Here is a 22,852-nt window from a genome sequence, read left to right as displayed (position 1 = left end):
CATTAATGGGGAAAAAAATAACAACAATCGAGATGTCCATCGATGCCACAAAACACGACGTTTCAAAGCTGGGTGCTGATTTAAAAACTGGCATAGATATTGTTAAAATGGAGTTGTCACAGAACATTTCAGTCGTCAGAAATGAAGTAACGGCCGTCAGTAATAATGCAGCAAAGCTGGCAAATCAGAAAAATTCATTAATGGAGAATAAAATAACAACAATCGACATGTCCATTGATGCCACGAAACACGACGTTTCAAAGCTGGGTGCTGATTTAAAATCTGTCATAGATATTGTTAAAATGGAGTTGTCACAGAACATTTCAGTCGTCAGAAATGAAGTAACGGCCGTCAGTAATAATGCAGCAAAGCTGGCAAATCAGACAAATTCGTTAATGGAGAATAAAATAACAACAACCGAGATGTCCATTGATGCCACGAAACAAGACATTTCAAAGTTGGGTGCTGATTTAAATACTGTTATAGATATTGTCCTTCTGGATCAAGCTGGTTATTATTTATCGTACTATTGCATACAGCCATACTTTATTTAGGTATTAGAAGACGAATCTGTTATAAATTTGTGTAATGTATTTCGTTCACACAGACAGTAGCCAATTGTAATAGTTCGTGCAATATCTTTTAACAATCATATGTATTTTCCCTCTAACTGCTTTAAGTAATAAACGATTTGTTCACGCCGTTGTAGATGATAATCATCTGCGGTAGTATATATTGTACAAGGTTTATTTAATGATGATACCATCATTGTTCAAAATATGTATATACTACCAGCGTTAGAATTTGAGTTTATACATCTGTAAGTGACTTAAAGGACAATTGGTCCAGGTGCACCATGTTTACGATCACTATAATCAAATAGTTACTTACAAACCTACTTATCACCTGTTCGTAATGTCAGCGAACGGTTTTACGATAATACTGTGTTACGGCTTGTTAGATTCACATTTCCTGTATATTTTGGCGTTTCAGAGGTCTTAAAACATATGATTAACTTTATTTTTAAGCGACATGCAAACCAAATTGCGCTTACGGCGATGTGTGCTTCAGAGACAACATGTGTAAGTGTAAACCTTTCACAGAGGGACCTCGCTGTGGAAAAGGTAGGCTCACATTATCGTATATTATAAGATTCTTTCACTGGCTGTAGGTGCAGATAGGATTATCTGGCCTCGAGGGTAACTGTTTAGGCGGTAACGAGGCTACCTGCCGAGTTACCGCCTAAACAGTTACCCGAGAGCCGGATATTTCCATCTGCACCTATGACCAGTGAAAGAATCTTTTTCTTGCATACCGATTTCAAGAAATAATAATAAAAATTAAATAAATCGAACAGCTTTCTTTTTAGAACTATTTCTTATGGCAGTGTATTTAAACAAAGCGCGGGAAACCAACGTCCGTAAACAGGAAAGACGTCATGACGTTTCAAAACAAACAATAATGTTTAGTTCCGGTTTTGTTTTATCAGTTGCAGCGTAACGTTATGAATTTTTGATAAAATAACGTGATTTGAATCGAGAAATATACTATCAGGAACCAATAGGTACTGTCAAGTTATTGAATTTTTATTCCGTTTTTTAAATAAAACATAAATTACTACATAAATCTTCTATATATATGTAGTTCGTTATACGTCATTTACAGCACGGGAGTCATCTTACACCCCGGGGTGTAAGATGGATTTTTCCAGCACCGGTAAAGATACCGGAAATCCCCGTCTGGTATGCAAGAAAAATTGTATAAGTACACACACACACACAACAAAACGATAATTAAACGTTTAACAACTCAAGTAAGCTTTCTAGATTAGCCTTTGTGTTTAATTTTGATACATGCTATTTATTTAATGATTTTACCGGAAAGAAAACGATTGCATTTGCCGTCACTTCATAGGTATTGTGTGTGCCATAGCTACGCTTTGCTTTAAAATTTAGAAAGATTACTTTACAGTTCGTTCAATATAACTATAAGAGTCAATCCTATGACCTTAGTGAAAGCTGTTACCATTTCCGTCCAAAATCTCGTGCAAAATAAAGATATTCTTTGTCTCCATATTTTCAGTGATTTGTGATGACAAATGCTACGAGAACGGAGGAAAATGCGTAGGTCCTGGAAAATGTAAATGTCCAGAAAATAGACACGGATCTAACTGTGAGGAATGTAAGCCGTTTATTGAAAACCAAAGAACCATTCAGCCTGCCTAAGTATCTGAATTCGCAAGTCACAATCTTACATCTTCTCTGCTTTTTAGACTCTTTTTAGGATCCCTTTAAACATTTGATTTAAATTAGTCAGTATTTGTGTACTTTTCGAGTCTGTCTTTAAGAAACTGTTGGAAACTGATGCCTTTCACTGCCTAAGATACTCACTTTACGGTAATTATATACACTGAGGGAGACGTTGTTTTTGCACTGTTCGTTCGTCCGTCCATCCGTATGTCCGTCACACTTCATTGCGATCAATAACTTTAGAACCATTTGACATAAAACCTTTCAAACTTCGTAGGTGATAGGGCTTACAAAGTAAAATACCTTATAGTTTTGGGGGCCACTCAATCAAAGGTCACGGTCACAGAACCTGGAAGACCGTTTCCGATCAGTAACTTGAGAACCACTTGATCCAGAAGGTTGAAAGTTCATAGAATGATCGGGTATGCAGCGTAAATGACCTCTGTTGATTTTGGGGTCACTCGATGAAAGGTCAAGGTCACAGGGGCCAGAACATTGAAAACCGTTTCCAATCTATATCTTGAGAACCGCATGACCTAGAATGTTGAAACTTAATAGGATGATTGTACTTGCATAGTAAATGACCCCTATTTCTTTGGGTCAGTAGGTCAAAGGTCTAGGTTACAATGTCAAAACATAGAAAATATTTTCTAATCAATAGCTTGAGAAGTATTTGACCAAGAACCTTCAAACTTCATAGGGTTATAGGTCTTTTAGAGTAAATGATCCCTATTGTTTTTAGGGTCATTCCGTTAAAGGTTTTGGCTACAGGGGTCTGAGCATAGAAAATTGTCACCAATAAATAAGTTGAGAACCACTTTACCCAGAACACTGATACCTTATAGGATGCTTAAATATGCAAAGTAGTTGACCCCTATTAAGTTGGGGTAAGTAGGTCAAAGTTCAAGGTCACGGGGACAAGAACATTCAAAACCGTTACCGATCAATAACGTGAGAATCACTTAACCCAGGACCTTGAAACGGGATGACTGAACATGCAAAGTAGAAGACATCTATTGATTTCGGAATTACTTCGTCAAAGGTCACAATCGTATGTAGGGACTAGAACATGAAAACCCGTTTCCGATCAATCACTTCAGAAATGCTATAAGCAGAACGTTTAAACTTCATATGATGATTAAACAAACATAGTTTCTGGGCCACCCGGTCGAAGGTCAAGATCACAGGAGCATGAACATTGAAAAACGTTTCAGATCAGTAACTTGAGAACCAAATGACCAAAAAAGCTGAAACTTCATCAGATGATGCCGATACGATGACCCGCATTGTTCTTGGGTCACTCTTTCAAAATAGACGACACCTCCTTTTGTTGAGGTAAATCGGTCAAAGGTCAAGGAGTCAGGATATGTAAAACCGTCTTTGTTTTTTTTTAAAACCATGTCCATTGAGATGACCTATATTATCGCTTTTTCATTTCAATCGCTTAGCATCAGGGTCGCTTTGACTTTGGCTCTTGACCCCTATTGACTTCTTGTCTTTCGGGGAGGCATGTGCTTTTCTACAAAAATATCTCTAAGTTTAATTTCAAAAAGGCTGAAATCAAATTTAAAGCCAAATGTTAAATGGGAATTTTTGACTGTTACTTTAGAGAGAAATGTCGTTGATCGTATGCATCAAGAAACAGAATTTTTGCACTAGGATTTTTATATATTGGCATACTTCTAATGCACTCTGGAATTCGTAAACTGTATGCTTCATTCAAGCGTCTGAACGATATTTGTAAAATGTTACAGACACAAAATTCCGGTACAAACCTCCAAAACTTTTGTAGTATACACACAAACATATACCATGGTCAACTTTTAACGAGAATTTGTAAGTATACTCTCCCTTAATTATTGACTGTGTTAAAGCAATTCCCTTTCAAATTGGATTGCCTCCCTTACATTAGCTAAAGTCGTGTTATTCATGACCTAAGTCAATAATTCTTTGTCATGAATTTTGCATTGATCTAATATTTTGCTTTAGGTAATACACGGAAATTAAGCTCGCATGTTACTCCATAGAAAGCAACAAAACATGTAGCCAGTTTTTGATATAAATCATGTTGTTTTATAGATTCATATAGAATTATTATTCATATTATTCATGTAAAGATATACTAGTAAAACACTTCTGTAAAAAAACATTATGTTAGCTTAAGACATTGCGAAATTCGTGTTGTCATGTAACAGAAAATGAAAACATTTAAATAAATTTCTTTTCTTTTGAAACTTCGAATTCCGCCAAACATTTCAATCTGAAAATTATTTCATAAACGAGCTTTCCCACAAACACATGTATACATAATAGTTTTCCTCGAGAAAAACGAAACTTGTGTGAAGATACATGTATTCCCATTTTGACTGATTGTTTTGGTCCATATAACGGTACTTTTGTTTGACTTATATGCCTAGAAGTTTACTCTTTAAAACATGATAAAATAAAGTAATAAACTAAGCAATACTGTATTTGACAAGCAATAGCAAAGAAAAACCCGAGCAATTTAACAAACTTTAAAAAACATACCTGTTACTAAAACACGAACACACGTTTTATTAACTGGTCTTGATTCATATTTCCATGGAAATCAAAGGAAGAAAGAATCTATTGAATTATGAATCAAGTTTCTGATTTACTTTCTGATCAGCATTGGTGGTTGTGTATCATAGAAATCCTAACTCATTTTTAGCTCACCTGTCACATAGTGACAAGGTGAGTTTTTGTGATCACCCTTCGTCCGTCGTCTGTCGTCTGTGCGTGCGTGCGTGCGTGCATCAACAATGTCTTGTCTGCGCGATAGTGGTTTCATTTATGATTTTATTTTAACTAAACTTGCACACAACTTGTATCACCATAAGATCTCGGTTCCTTTCTTGAACTGGCCAGATCCCATCATGGGTTCCAGAGTTATGGCCCCTGAAAGGGCCAAAATTATCTATTTTGACCTTGTCTGCACAATAGTAGCTTCATTTATGATTTGATTTTAACCAAACTTGCACACAACTTGTATCACCATAAGATCTTAGTTTCTTTATTGAACTGGCCAGATTTCTTTATGGGTTCCAGAGTTACGGCCCCTGAAAGGGCCAGAATTAGCTATTTTGACCTTGTCTGCACTATAGCAACTTTATTTATGATTTTATTCTAACCAAACTTACACACAACTTGTATCACCATAAGATCTTGGTTTCTTTCTTGAACTGGCGAAATTTCATTATGGGTTCTAGAGTTATGGCCCCTGATATGGCCAGAATTAGCTATTTTGACCTTGTCTGCACAATAGCAGCTTAATTTATGATTTGAATTTAATCAAGCTTGCAAAAAACTTGTGTCACTATAAGATCTCGGTTCCTTTCTTGAACCGGCCAGATCTCATAAAGGGTTCCAGAGTTATGGCCCCTGAAAGGGCCAAAATTAGCTATTTCGACCTTGTCTGTACAATAGCAGCTTCATTTATGATTTGATTTTAACCAATCTTGCACACAACTTGTATCACCAAAAGATCTTGCTTCCTTTCTTGAACTGGCGAGATTCCATCATGGGTTTTAGAGTTATGGCCCCTTAAAGGTCCAAAATTGGCTATTTTGGCTTTTGCAGCCATATAGAGACTTCATTTATGGTTTTAATTTGATACAAACTTCCAAATATCTTCAACAACAATAAATCTTGGATTCAATGACAAATCAGATCCAATCGTAGGTTCCAGATTAATTTTATATCTGATTACCTCCCCTGATTATAATCAAAATAGATTTATATCAGTTAGTACTAATAGGACTTATTTGAAATTTCATTATTGTTATTAGCTGGACTGAGACAATCAGGGTAGATAACTATGGACTGATTTTATGTCAAATTACCTCCCTTAATTTCAAATTAAAATGAGAATATCTCCATAACTAATGAAGATACTGATCTGAAATTTCATTTATGTCAACAGATTTATTTGGCAGATCCTTCTTTTGTTCACTTACAATACTTTTTTTAATTACTTCCCTTTTACGTTACTATAAATAGCTTATTTTTAGTAACTTTTTTATTATTGGCCGTAGGGAAAAACCGAGACCACTTTTCAAAATGAAAGATTTATGCAATACTCTACTGCACCTGATTGGAAGAGAGTGTCTAGTTTGTCACTCTGCTGATTGTGCAACGCTGAGTGAAATGACAGACAAAGCGTTTATCTTATATGACGCTGTGGAAACTTTGAAATAATGGCGCATTTCTAGCCTGTAGGAAAAATTTTTACTGTCACTGCTATAACAGTTCTATTATATCTGTCAAATAAAGGCAAACTTTTCAAATTTCAAGAGTCGGATAACATATTTCACGTAAGCAATAATCATTTCAATTTAATATGCTTTCAACCGCCTTCTTTACAAACTAGTTACAACACTTGTTGCTATGACCGGAACATGACATTGTTAGCCGATATATATGTTGTATATCTGATGTACTATTTTTTGCATAAAATTGTAAGAATCTTCCACTGTTTGAATTAAAATACATGTATCTAACTCGAGGGTAACTGGTAACGAGGCTTTGCCGAGTGGCCACAAAACAAGTTGCCCGAGAGCCGCCTATCGTATTCTAATGAAAGATATGGAATAAAAAGTATGCTTTTCTGTTAATTAGTAGCTTATTAATTTAAGCATTCATTCATATCATAAATTACAGCATAAGATTAATCTTACATCCCCGAAACAGTGCAGTGTAATATGTTTAAATACAAATTGTTTCAACCATACAAATAATTTAAATTATCATTTCTCATTTTAAACGATTTATTACAATATATAGCCAATCTATTTAAAATTTTCAAATTAGATGTGTTTAGAAGTTCTATGAATTTAAACATACTTGAATGGTTGTAATAGTAACGTGGTATCTACCCTTTTTCTAAACTTAGAATAAACAGGGCATATCAGTAAAAAGTGATATTCATCTTCCAAAACGTTGTGTTCACATAAAATACATTTTCTTTCAGATCTCAATATATTTCTATGTCTACCAGTTTGAATGTTTAAATGGTGAGACGACATTCTTAATTTGGCAATACTATTTCGCAGTTTAACACAATTCATTCTTTTAGGTATTCATATATTCCAAATGTCAACTTAAGTTCTTTAAACAAACAAAGAGAAGATTTGTTATGCATGTCCAGATGCAGATGTACAGATCAAATAATCGTGTTCGTGTAATATTGGAATTAACATTTTGATATCAGCTGATTCAGGATAATAACCATACATCATTAAAACTAGATTTTTGTAATAAATGTTTTACGTTAGAAGCCCAGTTGACCACATTCTTATCTCTATCAGTATCATATCTAAGTGAGCTAAATACAGTTGTTAACAAACAATTATTACTTTTCTCTAAATGTAATTTCAAATAATATTTAACAATAATTCTTATTTGTATAATGACAAACAATGGGAATCTGCCAGTTTCACCATACAATGCGGCGTTACATGTTGACATTTTTACATTGAGAACATTTTTCCGTGTACCCTTTCTTACTGTTCAGATTTTGTGAAACCCCAAACTTCACACGAATAGTTAAGAATGGATGCTACATAGGTATCAAACAGATTAAACATTATTTTGGTAGGTATTTCTAATGATCTTGTGACTGAAAGTACTGAGCTCATCGCTTCAATGGTGTTGTAGTTTGCCTTAAAACCAAACTTTGCTTCGGTAATAACATCATTTGCTATTGCTATAGACCATTTCTTCAACCTTTCATTTATAAATATTTGTAAAGATGACCAGATGAAAATTTTGTTTGCTCATCCATCTTTAGTGCGAATTTGTGCCAAAACCTGTTTTATATACTTCAAAGACGGTATTTTAACTTGTGTAAATAATGTCTCACATTTTTTTTAGGTAACCATTGTGCTTCTTTTTATACTATACGGGAAACAACTGCTAATTAGTTCAATCTGATCGAGGCTGATAACTGATCTTTTAAATCATTTCTTAAATGCGCGTTAGTGCCCTTTTTCATCATTCGGTTTTTTTCCAAACTTCCAGTTTTCATTAGCTTTTAATTTTGAAATTAGCAATTGTTCCTCGGATTTAGCATGTAAATACTATTATTTGTCTCTGTGATTGTGTTTCTAGATTAAGTATACTGTGATAAGTCTCTTATAATTCTTTTAGAGCATGGCTGTGTACAGTTGTGCATGTCTATTGAAAATGGTAATTTTATGTTCTGTACATAGATGAGACTATAATAAAGATATATATATTTATAACAATTATAAACAATTTTGCAAAACAGCTAATCAGCGAAATACCTATGTAATTGTTAACATCTGAATAATCTCCTTTTTTAAATATGGGAATAATAACACCTTTTGACAAAGTTCAAGTTCAAATTTTATTGGCAAATCAGCAAAGTACTTATCTTTGGCCATTTACATTGTAATAGAAATATGGCAAAGACACAATTTTACAAAATCATAACAATATATACATGTACACATAAATAACAAAACTTTTACTAGGAAACAGTAATATTTGACAGGGTATTGTTGCGTTGAGGCATAGCTTCTTTTATAAATTAACACAGGTTTAAGAGATGTTTCTTTCTCATAACTGACATAACAGAAACAAATTTATTTAAAGAGGGCCAAGAAACATTGCCCAGATATTTATGTCTAATATCTCTATATTTGTCACAACACAATAGAAAATGATACTCCGATTCGGTTACATTTTGGGTACATAATTTGCATACTCTTTCATTTCTATCTACACCAGTATATCTTCCTACTTCAATTTCTAATTTATGAGAGGATAATCTTAAGGACGTCAAACACTTTCTTAAATTATCGTTTGGTATAATTTCTATATAATTTTCAAAACAAAATGTTTTCTTATATTTGACCAAGACTTTGGAAAACACTGTTTATCAAGAATATAATTAATTCTAAAACGATCCGATTCATTTTCCTATTAAACAAAGAAGGCAGAAAACAGTGAATTATTATACAACAAATCACTGTTCTGACGTCACTATTATTACGTCATGGCGTCAAACGGCACAGCGGCGCGCTGGAAAAGAAACCGATTGAAAACGGGCAAATATTTAATGAATGTCGTTAATGATGTACTTAAAAATCCTTGGTAACGTGTTAGAATCGAAATAATATATCTCATTTAGTGATTTGCTCTGGAATAAATCATTGTTTGTCGTTCAGATGCGTATTATTATATCACTCGGGCTATTATTTCCTAAATAAAAATTCTTTTTTTTTTTATTTAACGTCGCACCGACACATGAGAGGTCATATGGCGACTTTCCAGCTATTAAGGTGGAGAAAGACCCCAGGTGCCCCTCTGTGCATTATTTCATCACGAGCGGGCACCTGGGTAGAACCACCGACTTTCCGTAAGCCGGCTGGATGGCTTCCTCACATGAAGAATTCAACGCCCCGAGTGAGGCTCGAACCCACATCGATGAGGGGCAAGTGATTTGAAGTCAGCGACCTTAACCACTCGGCCACGGAGGCCCCAAAAAATTCTAGTGGCTGAACAAGTACATCTATACCTTATTTAAAGTACTCGTTCAAAGTAGTATCTATAATTATATCTATAGTAGGGTAGAGTATAAGGGTGCACTTATACTTCCTTGCTATTGAGCTAGCTTTTATAGCGACGTGATATAGTGTCCGCTTTAGGTGTGAGAGCTCCCGGGTTCAATTCCCGGCCAGGGCTAAAGCATTTTCAGTCTGTTACATATCAATTCACAAAAAGAGTTGAATACTGTATGCGTATCACATGAATAAGGGTGTGATTAGCAGATCGATTAAAGTCTTCTAGGTAGAGAAGCGTCTTCCAGATCACAGCTGTAAATATTCGTCGTAGAATAAACGAAACAAAATTGCACACATAAGAAACCTTTATAATAAATTAAAAGCGAACCATTTAAATTGTAATGTTTATAGGCGATAAACATTTTAGCAACAAAGAGGCATTGTGACACTTATACCTTTTACTTTACGTGATACACATCTTCATTGCAGCTAATATTAAAAACGTGTGCATTACATAAAGATATATCTAATCGCTGTGTGACACCCCATCCAACAATAAAGTTATAGCGGGGTTTCTCTATTATTTTCCAAAATATTTTTACTCATGCCCATTTTTTTTTAAGTTTCAATAACTCTTTTTATGAAATTTATTATTTAATTATTTTGCCAGATTAGTAGTGCAAATGGTAGGCAATATAATGCCTCCTTAAGGAGGTGGCCGGTTTACGCCTGTTAACAAAGGGTGTTTTTTTTCTATCAAATTGTAATATATCAAATTGTTTGTAAGGAACTGTAAATTATAGAACTGCTTGATGCATTGCAATTTCTGTGGTAGATTACTGATATTCAAGATGGTCCAAGATGGTCACCAAAATATGTAGGTTTACATTTATTTAGATAATAGCATATATTGTGTTATTAAGTCGATACTGACTGGATCGTAGGATATAAGTTAGATAAATGCATTTTTTTGAAAATTAACAAATAATACTTAATTAAGCAAACTCAGGCTAAAAACGGGTAGAAAAGGGTTTCCTAATTGTTTTTCTCTATATGAATTCACTATTGCATGAATAGATACAGTTACCTTTAATTAATACTTTTTTTATCATATTTGATTTTTTGGTACACATATACATTTACTCTCCCAGCTGGTTATTTATCCTTGTATTTTAAAGTTATTTACCTTGTTACAAATTTCGCCATGAAAAATTCCGAGAAAGAAAACAACTAGAAAATATTAAGCGCATAATTAATTTCTTATAAAGGCCAATCTTTTTTAAGATGCAATGTGTATATGTAGATTTTGAAAGGAGTTAAAGAGCTTTACCTCTTTCATACAAAAATGATAGACTGAACAAAAACAAGAACCCCCATGGTTTTCAGATAATTAAATTAAAGGTTTGGCAATCTTTATACGCAGGTTATGTGCACCACATTTGCAAACTAACTGTTAGAATTATATAGTACACTTATACAAAGACATTGTTATTAAAATTCCCAGTTGTCTAGGAGGGCTTTGTTCCATTTTTTTTTGTATTTATCAATGAAACATAGTTTAAGATTTACGGTATAGAAGCTTTTGAACATTTTTTCTTTGGAACGTAGAGTCCAAACTGCCTAAAATGTCTAAAGGTACGGTATAAGCTCTTAAGAAAAATTGCAAAATCTAAGAATCACTCAGATAATTTGCTCAAGATTAGATTCTAACGGCTCGCATGTACCTCTCAGAAAGCAGGACAAACTTGTTGAGCACATCAACTGTTTGTGCGTTGACAGTCTTTCAGGTAATGACTACACTGACTCAACGGAGAGTTACTTACACAAAACCTGTACATCTGCAGTATGCACTAATACATTCACAAGTGAAGACGTTCCTTTGAAAGTGCATGACAAGCCGGAGTATGTTTCTCATCCATTTTAAGATGCAGTGGTCTTAGTTAATACTGTTGCCTTCCTCCGTCAATGGCATAACATTTAATATTCAGTTTCAGTGTGTGTCTGATAAACGTGTTTCGTTTTCCATTTTCTCTTCCTCTAATGAAGCTGTATTTGCCAGATGTTCTGCTGTTTTATTTCCAAGCATAGAGGCATTTCACGCAATTTCAACATGGCAAACTCGGAGTTCTTGCGTTCTCATTTTGATATATTGAATTGTTGAACAGTAGTTGTGTGTCTCCAGACTAAGTTGTAGTATTCCATTAGCTGAATTTCTCGCGGAATTTTAAACCACCGCTCTTCTTCTTTGGAGTGGCAATAGCTGATAGTTTTCGCCAAAAATAATAGAGACCATTATTAATAGCAGTTTCCACAATAATGTGTAGTCTTCCTGTAGCATGTTTGCGATGAGCCAGCACTACATATTCTTTCCAATACTGAGATATTTATGGGCTAAGCTACTGTTAAAGTTTTCTATGACTGTCACTTTAAAGAAAGGATCTTCATATACATTTTCTTCTTGGTTAGAAATGCTTCATTCTTGTCATTTACTAATGCAGGAACACTCCTTATGTCTTAATCTTAACAGAAGATTAATCGTCTGAATTGTGTCTACATATTTGGGGGAATTTTCAACATGAATATTGTTTGAATGTTTCTCATTGCAGAGTTGGTGCAGCTGTTCTGCGCAAGCGCGGAATTATTATCAAATGGAACGCACGGCAAAAATACTCATTTTTTTGCATGTCCGCACGCATTTAGTGTATAATGTGCATAATATACTGACTAAAGGTTAGGGTTAGAATCACCATGGTTACAAAATATATACATTTAAGGTATTTTTGTTCAAATTTAGTTAATCCGGTATATACCGGAGTCTGTAATATATCACGGGCGCACCAACTCTGTACTTAGTCACAGCCATATTGTTTGGGGTTAGAGTCACACTGACACAAAGCAGATCGTGCTGCGACTTTCCCGTTTTTTGATGGTGGAGGAAGATGCTAGGTGCCCCTTCGCGCATTATTTCATGCACGAGCAGGCACTTGAGTAGAACGAACCACCGACTTTCCACAAGCTTGCGGGATGCTTACATGAACAGTTCTACACCACAGCGAGGTTGGTTTTGAACCTACATTGGTGGGTTGTGGGGTGGTGGTGGCAGGCAAGTGATTTGAAGTTAGCAACTATGGAAGCCGTAATCAGTTTGTTACCTTTTTTAATGTACCTATTTCTGTACTTTATTTATCTTCTTTTTTCTCTTTTTGTTGACAGATTTAATTGTTTTCACAAGTTGAATTCCTTCTGCAATTGTATAATATCATTTCAGGCCAGGGCGCTGCAGTTCATATGTTTTTACGTTCAACACTATGTTTCAATACTGAAATTAAACCCAACTTCTGCATTGCTTTGAATGTTTCTTGGCAAGTTTTGTATACACAATGTCAAATCATTGAACTTAAAATGTTCCTTTTATCATCCTCTTGCTTGAGAACATTAGATACATATTGGTGTATTCCAATAAGATCTTTACAATTTAGCACCCCTGCTTATCCATTAATCTCCATATACTGAATTTTAAGCATTTTTCGGCGGCGATTTTGGACGCCATCTTGAATATCAGTTAATTACCACACATTATGCAGTTTTGTAATCTAGAGATCGGTCAGTATCAATTCTCCCGCATAAAGTGTATGCACGCATTGAATGCACACTATTAAACGTATGTTAAACCTACCCTATAATTCTCCCAGGATAACATGAAACGCGGGGAATTGTAGTATAACTGATAATAGTAGTCAGGTTTATTATAAAAAATAATGGTATATGAAGTAATAAGTACATATTTTTATGTTTTGTTTCTAAATGGCATGGTGGTGTAGTGGAAACGCGTACGTTTGTTTTTAGTAACAGTTTCTGTTATGGACAGGTATAGGTTCGAACCCAGACGACGAAGTTTTTTTCAATCATTTTGTTTTCATAATTTTTCTTTATTTATTGGTTATTTTTCATTTGTTTGATTTTATTTATTTATTGTTTCTTCTTTCTGTTATTAGTTTCAATAACAATGAGCATTTCATGAGTCGTGTAGTATTAAAGTCAACATGGTACATGTACGTATTTACAATATTTAACAACAGTTACAAAAGATAAGTACATTTATCGGCTGTGTCTGTACAGATATACCAACCACCTGATTCAGAGGAAGTGTCTGTCGCCGAGTCACTTGATGTAACCTGAAACTCAAGTTTTTCCATTTCCTTGTCAATAACAATGTCAGCAGCCCAGTATTTTTCCTCGATTGTTTCGATATGCTCGCAACAGTTTTTTTTCACTGCTCGGCTGTTATATTCTGCCAGCTCTGCTATGTAAAATATTCTGTGTCTCCACTTGGATTTGAACCCACAATAAAAGTGTCGTAGGTGTACTATTCCCGCTCTTACTTTTTCTTCGCATTTCTCAGTTAGTTATAAATGCTATTATTGTCACAACCATTACCTAATTTGCTGTGTTTGACTCTTCCGATTAATGGTTGTAAACAAAATATTATCCCGGGCGGACTAATAAAATACATATTAGGTTTAAAGTCAAGCACACCTAACTGTGTGGTGTATGGTGAAACCGGTGTTTAACCTTTGTCAATAAATATCAAATGCAGAGTGATCTCGTATTGGTCTAATTTAGTTATACCAAGATATCATAAATTACCCTGTTTACTGTATCGTTTTCTGTTAAACAATTACAAGAATTGTCAAACAGTGTCAAGATTACGATTTCAGTGGTTAAAACGGTTCAGAATATCCTATTTCAATGTGGAATGTACACTATTTGGAATAATCATGAATTCCCTAACCATAAATGGTTGACATTATCAGTAAAACAGAAACTGTCAGACTTATTTTTAAATGAATGGTATTCTACTGTAGAACAATCAAGTAAATGTATGAACTATAGACTTTTCAAGCACCAGTTTTGTTTTGAAAAATATCTAGTGAAAACTCCATCTAAATTTTTGAAATATATTATCAAAATTAGAACTAGAAACAACAAGTTGCCAGTAGAAACTGGAAGTTCGAATGATATTTCACTGAACAACCGGATCTTTACAACTTGTCAAAAATCTATTGGCGATAAATTTCATTACATATTTGAATGTCCCTCTTTTGCTTTTAGCCGGAAACGCTATTTACACCCTAAGTATGTAAAGAAACATAATATACATAGCCTAGATTTGTTAATGAATACGGATCCTGTAAACATTTCAGAATATAAGAAACTTTGTTTATTTGTTAAAGAAATTATCATAAAGTTCAAATGCAGCAGTAGAGTGTGTTAATGCTGTTAACTACACAAATATATATTTAAAAAAATGTAGTGCCTTCTTGAAGTTTGTGTTTCAGTTATTGTGCCTACATTTTTACATGATATGTATATTTTATTTCGTCTTTTTATGCCATGACATGTATATTTTCTTTCGTCTTTTTATGGTCAGTTATTTGTGAAGACAAATGTTATGAGAACGGAGGAGAATGCATCGGCCCCGGAATATGTAAATGTCTTGAGGAACAAAGTACTTTGGTCCTAACTGCGAACCAAAAAGTAAGTGTAAAATCCGGTTATATATCATGAATTTTGTGCGTTTGTCACTTTCCGTTGCAAAATGTGTAGAAAAAGTGTCACGATTGATCTGATGTCAATTTGGTATTGCTAAACAAAAACAATTACCATAAAGGTCTATGTTTTTTCAATAAGTGAGATTTTTGCAGATGTAATGACTCTTATTTTTCTAAAACAAAACTCAGTTAATTAAACATTGATAACCAAATGACACGTGCATCGATTCTTTTTAAATGATATGTGTCCGCCATGATGACTCCAATCAAAGAAATAAGAGAAGTTTTTACCGCATATTCCATTGGAGTATAAGGTTCACTTTCTTATCTAAATAAAACGCCCATTACTTATCATTTAGCACTGTTCAATCTTTTTTACCCATTTCCAATCCCTTACAATTAAAATAACCACGACGTGTAAACAGAATCACAAACACTGTTCGAATGTTTCCGATTAAGTGGGATGCGTTCTCAGAACTTGGATATTCCATTTGGTTATTTTACAGCCGCCGTTTACTATATAAGTGTGAAAACAGGAATTAAATTTGGCGCTGGAACGAATGCGATGGTATATATAACTTTGCATGGACAGAAGGGAAAAACAGACAGAATATATCTTGAGGGCACATTTGGATCTGACGATCTGGATGAGACTAGAATAGAAGTTAAAGATATACGTCCTGTAAAATATAGCAGTTTCTTAACGATTAAACTGTATTGAGTATAATCACGGTAAGAAATCTAAAAGACAAAATAAATTATTATTACTGATAATCTGAGGCAACTTTGTGTGAAAAGACGCCAAATTCTAAAATATACACATACTGTTTACGGCTCATTTTAATCGCAACAGGTTGGAAGTATTCTACAAAACTTCGTGCATTTAACCGCCAAAATACTTGCAATAGAATCATTGAAGTATAAAGCACATATTACACGATGTACTGAAGTCGAAAGGGTTTGTGTCACAGTGTGACATTTCTCCGGAACTCCTTAAAATTCTAAAATGAATAATATTTATTAATTCTATATTGAAATCGTAAAGAGATTCAGAACACTGAGAAAAATTGTATGATTTAACAATTGTTTTCAACGAATTATTGAATATTACAAATCTTTAATTGAATTTAATTCTGACTATTAACAAAGTAGCTTCAAATTTGGTACTTGGTTAAAAGCGTTGAAACTACATGAAATTAAAAGAAAATTTGTTTGTTTTACACATAACACAAAATCTATTATTTTCTCAGATGGCTGTGCAACTCGTAAAAATATTACATCTATCAATAGTGAAAAAGATCCACCAAAAGTCTGAAAATATGTAGACAATTTCAAGAATAATGACCAGTCTAGTAAGTCAAATGCTAGTCTGAATGATTTAGCTGAGCATTTTAAAATATAAACTCTTTATTTCGAATTTTCGGACACTTGTCCTTTTTCAAGAATATGGAAATATTTTTCTGACTAAGTAATATCCATGTAACATTTATATCACAGGAAATGAATAATGTACATTATTCATTTCCTGTGATATAAATGTTACATGGATATTACTTAGTCAGAAAAATATTTCCATATTCTTGAAAAAGGACAAGTGTCCGAAAATTCGAAATAAAGAGTAAAATTTCAACACAGATTTGTACTATACTTCCCTTCGGAAGATTTACAGACATATTGTAAAATATAAACATTTCAAATTCTGCTCAAAGCAATGAACACTTTTCGCCAGAATGCAACAATTGTTCGTAAACTTGTTGAGTAGTTTGCAGCTGATTTTTTTTTAAAAACCATTGATTCTCATCTGTCATAATGGACATAGACCAGTTTATCTGCTGTATTTAATAGGCGTTTATAGAAACGGTAAAATACGGATTGCTTTTAGCAGGGTGACAATGACCAAAAAGAGGATTATTTTAAGGGATAGGTGGTCGCAAAAGTATAACAAAGGTTGTTATATATCAAAATGTTTGTAGATGTCTGAAGTTTACGATTATGGAAAAATTAAATTAATTGTTTAAGTTTTGATTTTAGTGCGGGCTGAGAAATCTATGATGGCCTCCAGAATGGCCGCCTTTTTGACCAAAACACAAATTTTAGTAAAAAATATTTTCCTTATTTATTGTTTCTCCTATATGAGTGTTCTTATTTAAATCATTGAAAAGCTAAACTAAGCTTTAACTGAAAGTGGAAAATACTTGGTTGCAGTCTCAAGGTCAAGGTCAAACTCAAGGTCAAATCTCCGAATTTTTCAAACATTTCCATATTAACTGCATATTTTTGTCAATTCATCCATTAATTTCAGATTATTTCACTGGAAAGTGTCTATCAATGAAAATATACAAAGTGTACGACCACTTACTGATAAAAATAATTTCACAGTCATCTAGATCTTTTTTCCACGGAAATATCTAAGATGGCGTCTAGTGCGGTTGTCCTTAGGTTAGAGACCACCAATTGTTTTCCCATAAATTTACATTGTAACATTATGGCGTGTACGGCCTTCCATACATCGAAACATGTATATCTAATTACAAGTTTTTCAAGAACTATCTTAGTTCTACCAAAATATCGGACGAAAAGCATATGAATAGTGATACTTTATTTAAGTAATTTTCGTGTGAATGAGATTACCCCTTGTTTACATCACTGACATGGCGGGAGAAATTCGTTTGATAAAACTTTTTTCAATACACATGTAGCAAATTGTGTCAAAATGTATAATAAAATACTGTAAATGCAGTGAAAAAATATCAGTTTTGAAAAAATAATCACTTCCTGGGTTTGTTTACATGACTGACCAATCAGAACGCACAGACGTTACCTTATTCCCAGGTATACACTTACCTCATTCCCAGTAAGTTCCCTGTACTTTTTTGAATTGGTGGTCTCTGACGCTTAGCTAAAATTCTCTTTTTTATAACATTAGTATTAGACTAAATCATACAAGCCAATGATTACCTTCACAAGTAGTTCACTTTCTTTAAAAATGATTTCTACAATAAAAGCTTTATTGTATATTGAAGGTCAATGTAATATGAAAAGTTTGAGGTCAAATTCACTTATATTTTGACTACGGTTGTCCAGAATGAATCCAGCCATTTTCAACATATTTATTCTATTCAGTCTTGAAGTTCCGTATTAAAATATTGTGTTATATTGTGTAATTAAGAACTGAACACCAAAAAAGAAGTCAAAGATTAATATGGGTAATCGAAAAGATTTATTAAGGCAGTTTAGCCCAAAGGTAAAAGCATTTATTGCCATAAAGAAGTATGCCTCAGAACTGAAATTTTATCAAACTAAACAATGTTCACACACACACACACACACACACACACACGCACACACACATTAATACTACAGAAGGCCACATTGAAATTTAAGATGTTTAATATGTTCTAACACTGTTATATATCTTTATGTGTTACCTTCTTTAAATAAAGTTATTATTAACACACACACACACACACACACACACACACACACACATATATATATATATATATATATATATATATATATATATATATATATAAGTGAGATATTAAAGAAAAAACATCAACGAAATGCCTTTCAAACACACTGGATCCCGGAAGGATACAAGAACATAAAGATAAAATTATAGAGTATGAGAAAATATATGTTCAAACAGTGTCAAAAGTTTAATTATAAACCCGAGTGCTTTCGGCTTTTTAAAAAAAGCCTTTTTCAAGGGTAGCATAAATCAAAACAACACAATGACGCGTAAATACCGCCTGTATAGTTCGATATATAAATGCTAAATGAACATATCGATCAGATCAGGTTAATTGATAACAGGTTGAGTGATAAATGAAAATAGCGGTTTTATAACAACAGAGCGTTTTTGATTGGTTCCCTGTATTTTTTCTGGGGATTTTGTTTGTTGGTTTTGTGTTTAACGCAGTTTTCAAAAGAGAAAGCAGTGGAAAAAGAAAATCTATGTCATGGTCGAGGTTAATTAAAAACTATGTCCGATTGCCTGAAGTGATGAAAGAGATTTATATATCTGCTATAATGAAATACTAGTATCTGTGTTATTTAATCTCTGTGGGGAAAATAATGCTTTAGCAGGCTAATCTATTCTCCCTTATTGATGCCTATAGGTTGTAAGGTGTTGAGACGACGGATCCAGTAGGTTTCTCTTTCCTTTCTTTGTCCGTCCATCTGTCATTAAATTCAATGCAACATAGTAGGATATCCGCAAAGGTGTGACCCTCCATGTTAAAATGTTCAGCTACCGGCGACCGATTGAATTTGCATGTTTTCCAGTCAGATCTGTGGAGGTTCATTCGCTTTGCTAGCGTCTGTTTTGTTTCCCCGACATACTTTTTGTTGCACTTCTTGCATGTCATAAGGTATATGGCATTTTCTGTTTTGCAATTAGCCACTCCTTTAACTGCAAATTTACTTCCATTGGAGGAAAGGAATGTGCTGGTGCTTGGCATGGTAGTGCATGTTTGGCATCTTGGGGCACCACAAGGACCTGACTGGCCTGAACTGGTTGTGTCTGTAGCCGACTTGACTTTAGCCCGAACAAGAATGTCTCGCAGACTTTTAGGCCTTCTATATGCAATGAGAGGTTTCTTAGGGAACATTCGACTGAGCCTCTGTGATGACTCAATTGTAGGCCAGTGTCTGTCTACAGTTGCACGTATATTTGGCAGATTTGGATGGTACGTGACCACAAAAGGTGTGCGTTTGTTTGATTCAGTACTTTTGTTTTTGTATTGTAGCAGTTCTTCCCTTGAGAATGCACGTGCTTTTTCGGTAGCAGCGAGAATGCAATCTAAGGAATAGCCTCTTTTTAGAAGGTGTTTTGATAGCTCCTCTGTTCTTTCTTGATACGTTTCTGTGTCTGAGCATATTCGGCGGATTCGCAGTGCCTGACAATACGGAATGTTTTGGCAACAGTGTTTTGGATGACAGCTTGTGGTGAGAAGATACTGGTGGGTGTCGGTAGGTTTTGAATACAGGTCAACAACAATTTTGTTATCTTCAAGCTTTGATACTGTGCCAAGAAACACGTGTCTTACATTTGAAACCTCGCTGGTGAACTTTATAGATGGATGAAAGTTGTTTGCATGGTCAAGGAATGTTTGTAGAGATTCCCGACCATGAGTCCATTGCATATCAACATCGTCTATGAAGCGTAACCATAGATGCGGTTTCAATGTGACCGTCGAGAGTAATTGCCTTTCAAGACGGCCCATGAATATGTTTGCGTATGATGGTGCCATTTTTGTTCCCATCGCTGTACCTTGAATTTGAAGGTAATGCTTGTCATTGAACACAAAATTGTTACATTTCTAGCGACACTTTACTGGTCTCAATGGATGTCACGTCATTGTACACAAACATACCAGACGGAGACGGTATTGCTGCATGTAAAGAAGTATGGAACAACAGAAGTGTTAAGATTCCTCCTACTGAAATGCTAGTGGAATTGCTCACGCTGGGTCTGAAATTTTAAAAATTTAGAAATAGTACCATTATAATAACATATACAAAACCAACCCTTGCTCGATAGAACGAACCATTAGGTCTTGAGTCAGATATCTGGATGAGGCCTTTGCTCTCCATGACGATTCAATAAAGATATCATGTCTTAAGTCAATAGACTTACACCTGTACAACACGGAGAACTTAGCACGTGCCTGTAGAGAACTGAGTAGTTCCGGTACAGAATCCAGGGACACTTGTTAGTTTAACTGCTCAACATTACATGACTGAATTTCAATTGCAAAGCGGTGCTAAACCAAAACTAACAAACAAAAAATGCAGGTATTTAAGTAAACACTTTATATTTAAAACTTTTACCAGGTTGACAAAACTGTTTTAGTGATACCAAATCAAGATATAAGAAATATATAAAATTTTATAGATATAAAATAAATACACTAATATTGTCAGTTTGAAACATTTACAAGAATGACAGAATGTACAAAATACTTTTTTAATATTTTGAATTGAACAGACAGGGACTTAATAGTATAATTTGGTGGAATATCCCTGGATATACCGGAAAATTAAGAGAAACACTACTAAGAAAGACTATGCAATCAATTATCAATTATAACAAATAAAGTTTGATTATCAATTAAGTTACGTACCAAAGGTTATGACAAAGGTATGACCTGTCTTTGCCAAAAGTTCAAACTGTAACAAGAAACTCAAGAACATGACACAGTTTGCTCCAGAATCAAAGTGTAATCAAACGTCATTCATAAAAAATAAGTGATTTTTTGAGCGCCTATGATCTTCTTGTTTTCAGTTGCTTTCTATTTTCTAAATATTATGTTATAAAACCACATATTATTCATAACAGCTAACCACCAAAAGAGCAAACATGCTATATTAGGTAACATTAAAGTGAAAATATCGTAAGTTACATCTTAATCTAGACACGCAGAATGTGATTCTTGTAACACTACTGCCTCAAGATGTGTGCAGTTCATATTTTTCAGACATTTCGTCTGATTTTAGATCACGATTTTAACTAATCCATGCAATTTTCCGATATCAGAACACCTTTTAAGCCAGTGCTAGGGATGTGAGGGCAGTTTCACATTTTCAATACATTTAACAAACAGACACAATCAAATCAAGTCAGCTGTTATTTTGCTTGGTTGTGTTTTTATGCTTCCAAAGGATCATATTAAAAATGTTTGTTTAGTTTTTGTTCAGTTAGTTTTAGTTAATTAGTATAAAATGCTGCTTTTTTTGTCTTAGCTCCATTTTGATACCATTTTTATTGTTTTATCACCAAAACTGACAAAGATATGACTAATTATCATCTATATGGTTGTCCTTTCCAAAACATGAACGGTTGTCATGGAAACAGTGAAATCATATATAATTCAAAAGAGTTTTTCATTTATAATTATTAATAAGTACATAAAAATGTATATGGACGCCATAATAGAAAAATAAGATTTTGAAATTCAGTAAAGCTTTCCCAAAGTATAGGGGAACAACAATGTAAAAAGATCACATTACTATTGGGTGAATAACTCGTTCTAACCTACTCACCATGACGTCGGCGTCGGTGTCATACAATGATTTTAGCTGAAATATGGCCCCTTTTGAAACTGGAAAAAAATCTTGGTTAAAGTTTTTATACTCGTTCATATATTGTGTAAATTGTTTGACATGTGGCTTTGACATTTTTTAAGACTTGTTTATTTTATATAAGACAAGAGTACATAACTTTGTCAACTATTTTGGCTGATTTATGGCTCTTTTTGACATGAAAATTTGTAAAATTTTCGTACAAGTCCACGTTTTTTCTAAATCTATTTGACATGAGGCTTTGAAACTTTGACCTCTTGTTTATCATCGTTATTTCTATCTATAGGCACGAGTGCATACCTATGTCAACTAGGAAATCAGTTAAACTTTTCACACCAGTCAATATTATGCCTAATCTGTCTGTTATATGGCTTTGAAACTTTGACCAGTTGTTTACCATACTAGTCTGTATATA

The 22,852-nt window shown here is 34.0% G+C and overlaps 1 protein-coding gene across 4 annotated transcripts in view; it reads left to right on the top strand.

The window, feature by feature from the left end:
- The window catches only part of LOC123529007 (versican core protein-like), a 43,826-nt gene continuing 20,974 nt past the window's right edge, over positions 1-22,852 (top strand). For 2 of the 4 annotated variants that reach the window (XR_006682067.2, XM_053521420.1), the window contains exons 1-4: positions 1-510; positions 1,029-1,124; positions 2,083-2,181; positions 15,228-15,334. Coding sequence is in view for 3 of the 4 variants with exons in the window: in XM_053521420.1 (XP_053377395.1) it covers positions 6-510; positions 1,029-1,124; positions 2,083-2,181; positions 15,228-15,334 (807 nt within the window). In the remaining variant the exon portion in view is untranslated. Of the gene's footprint in view, positions 511-1,028; positions 1,125-2,082; positions 2,182-15,227; positions 15,335-15,854; positions 16,793-22,852 lie in introns of those variants that run through there. The other 2 variants (XM_053521422.1, XM_053521421.1) reach the window with 2 other exon arrangements.

Source organism: Mercenaria mercenaria, chromosome 13 (assembly GCF_021730395.1).
Source record: "Mercenaria mercenaria strain notata chromosome 13, MADL_Memer_1, whole genome shotgun sequence".
Lineage (NCBI taxonomy): Eukaryota > Metazoa > Mollusca > Bivalvia > Venerida > Veneridae > Mercenaria > Mercenaria mercenaria.
Note: the sequence above shows the minus strand (reverse complement) of the source record. Positions and strands in the feature narration are given on the sequence as shown.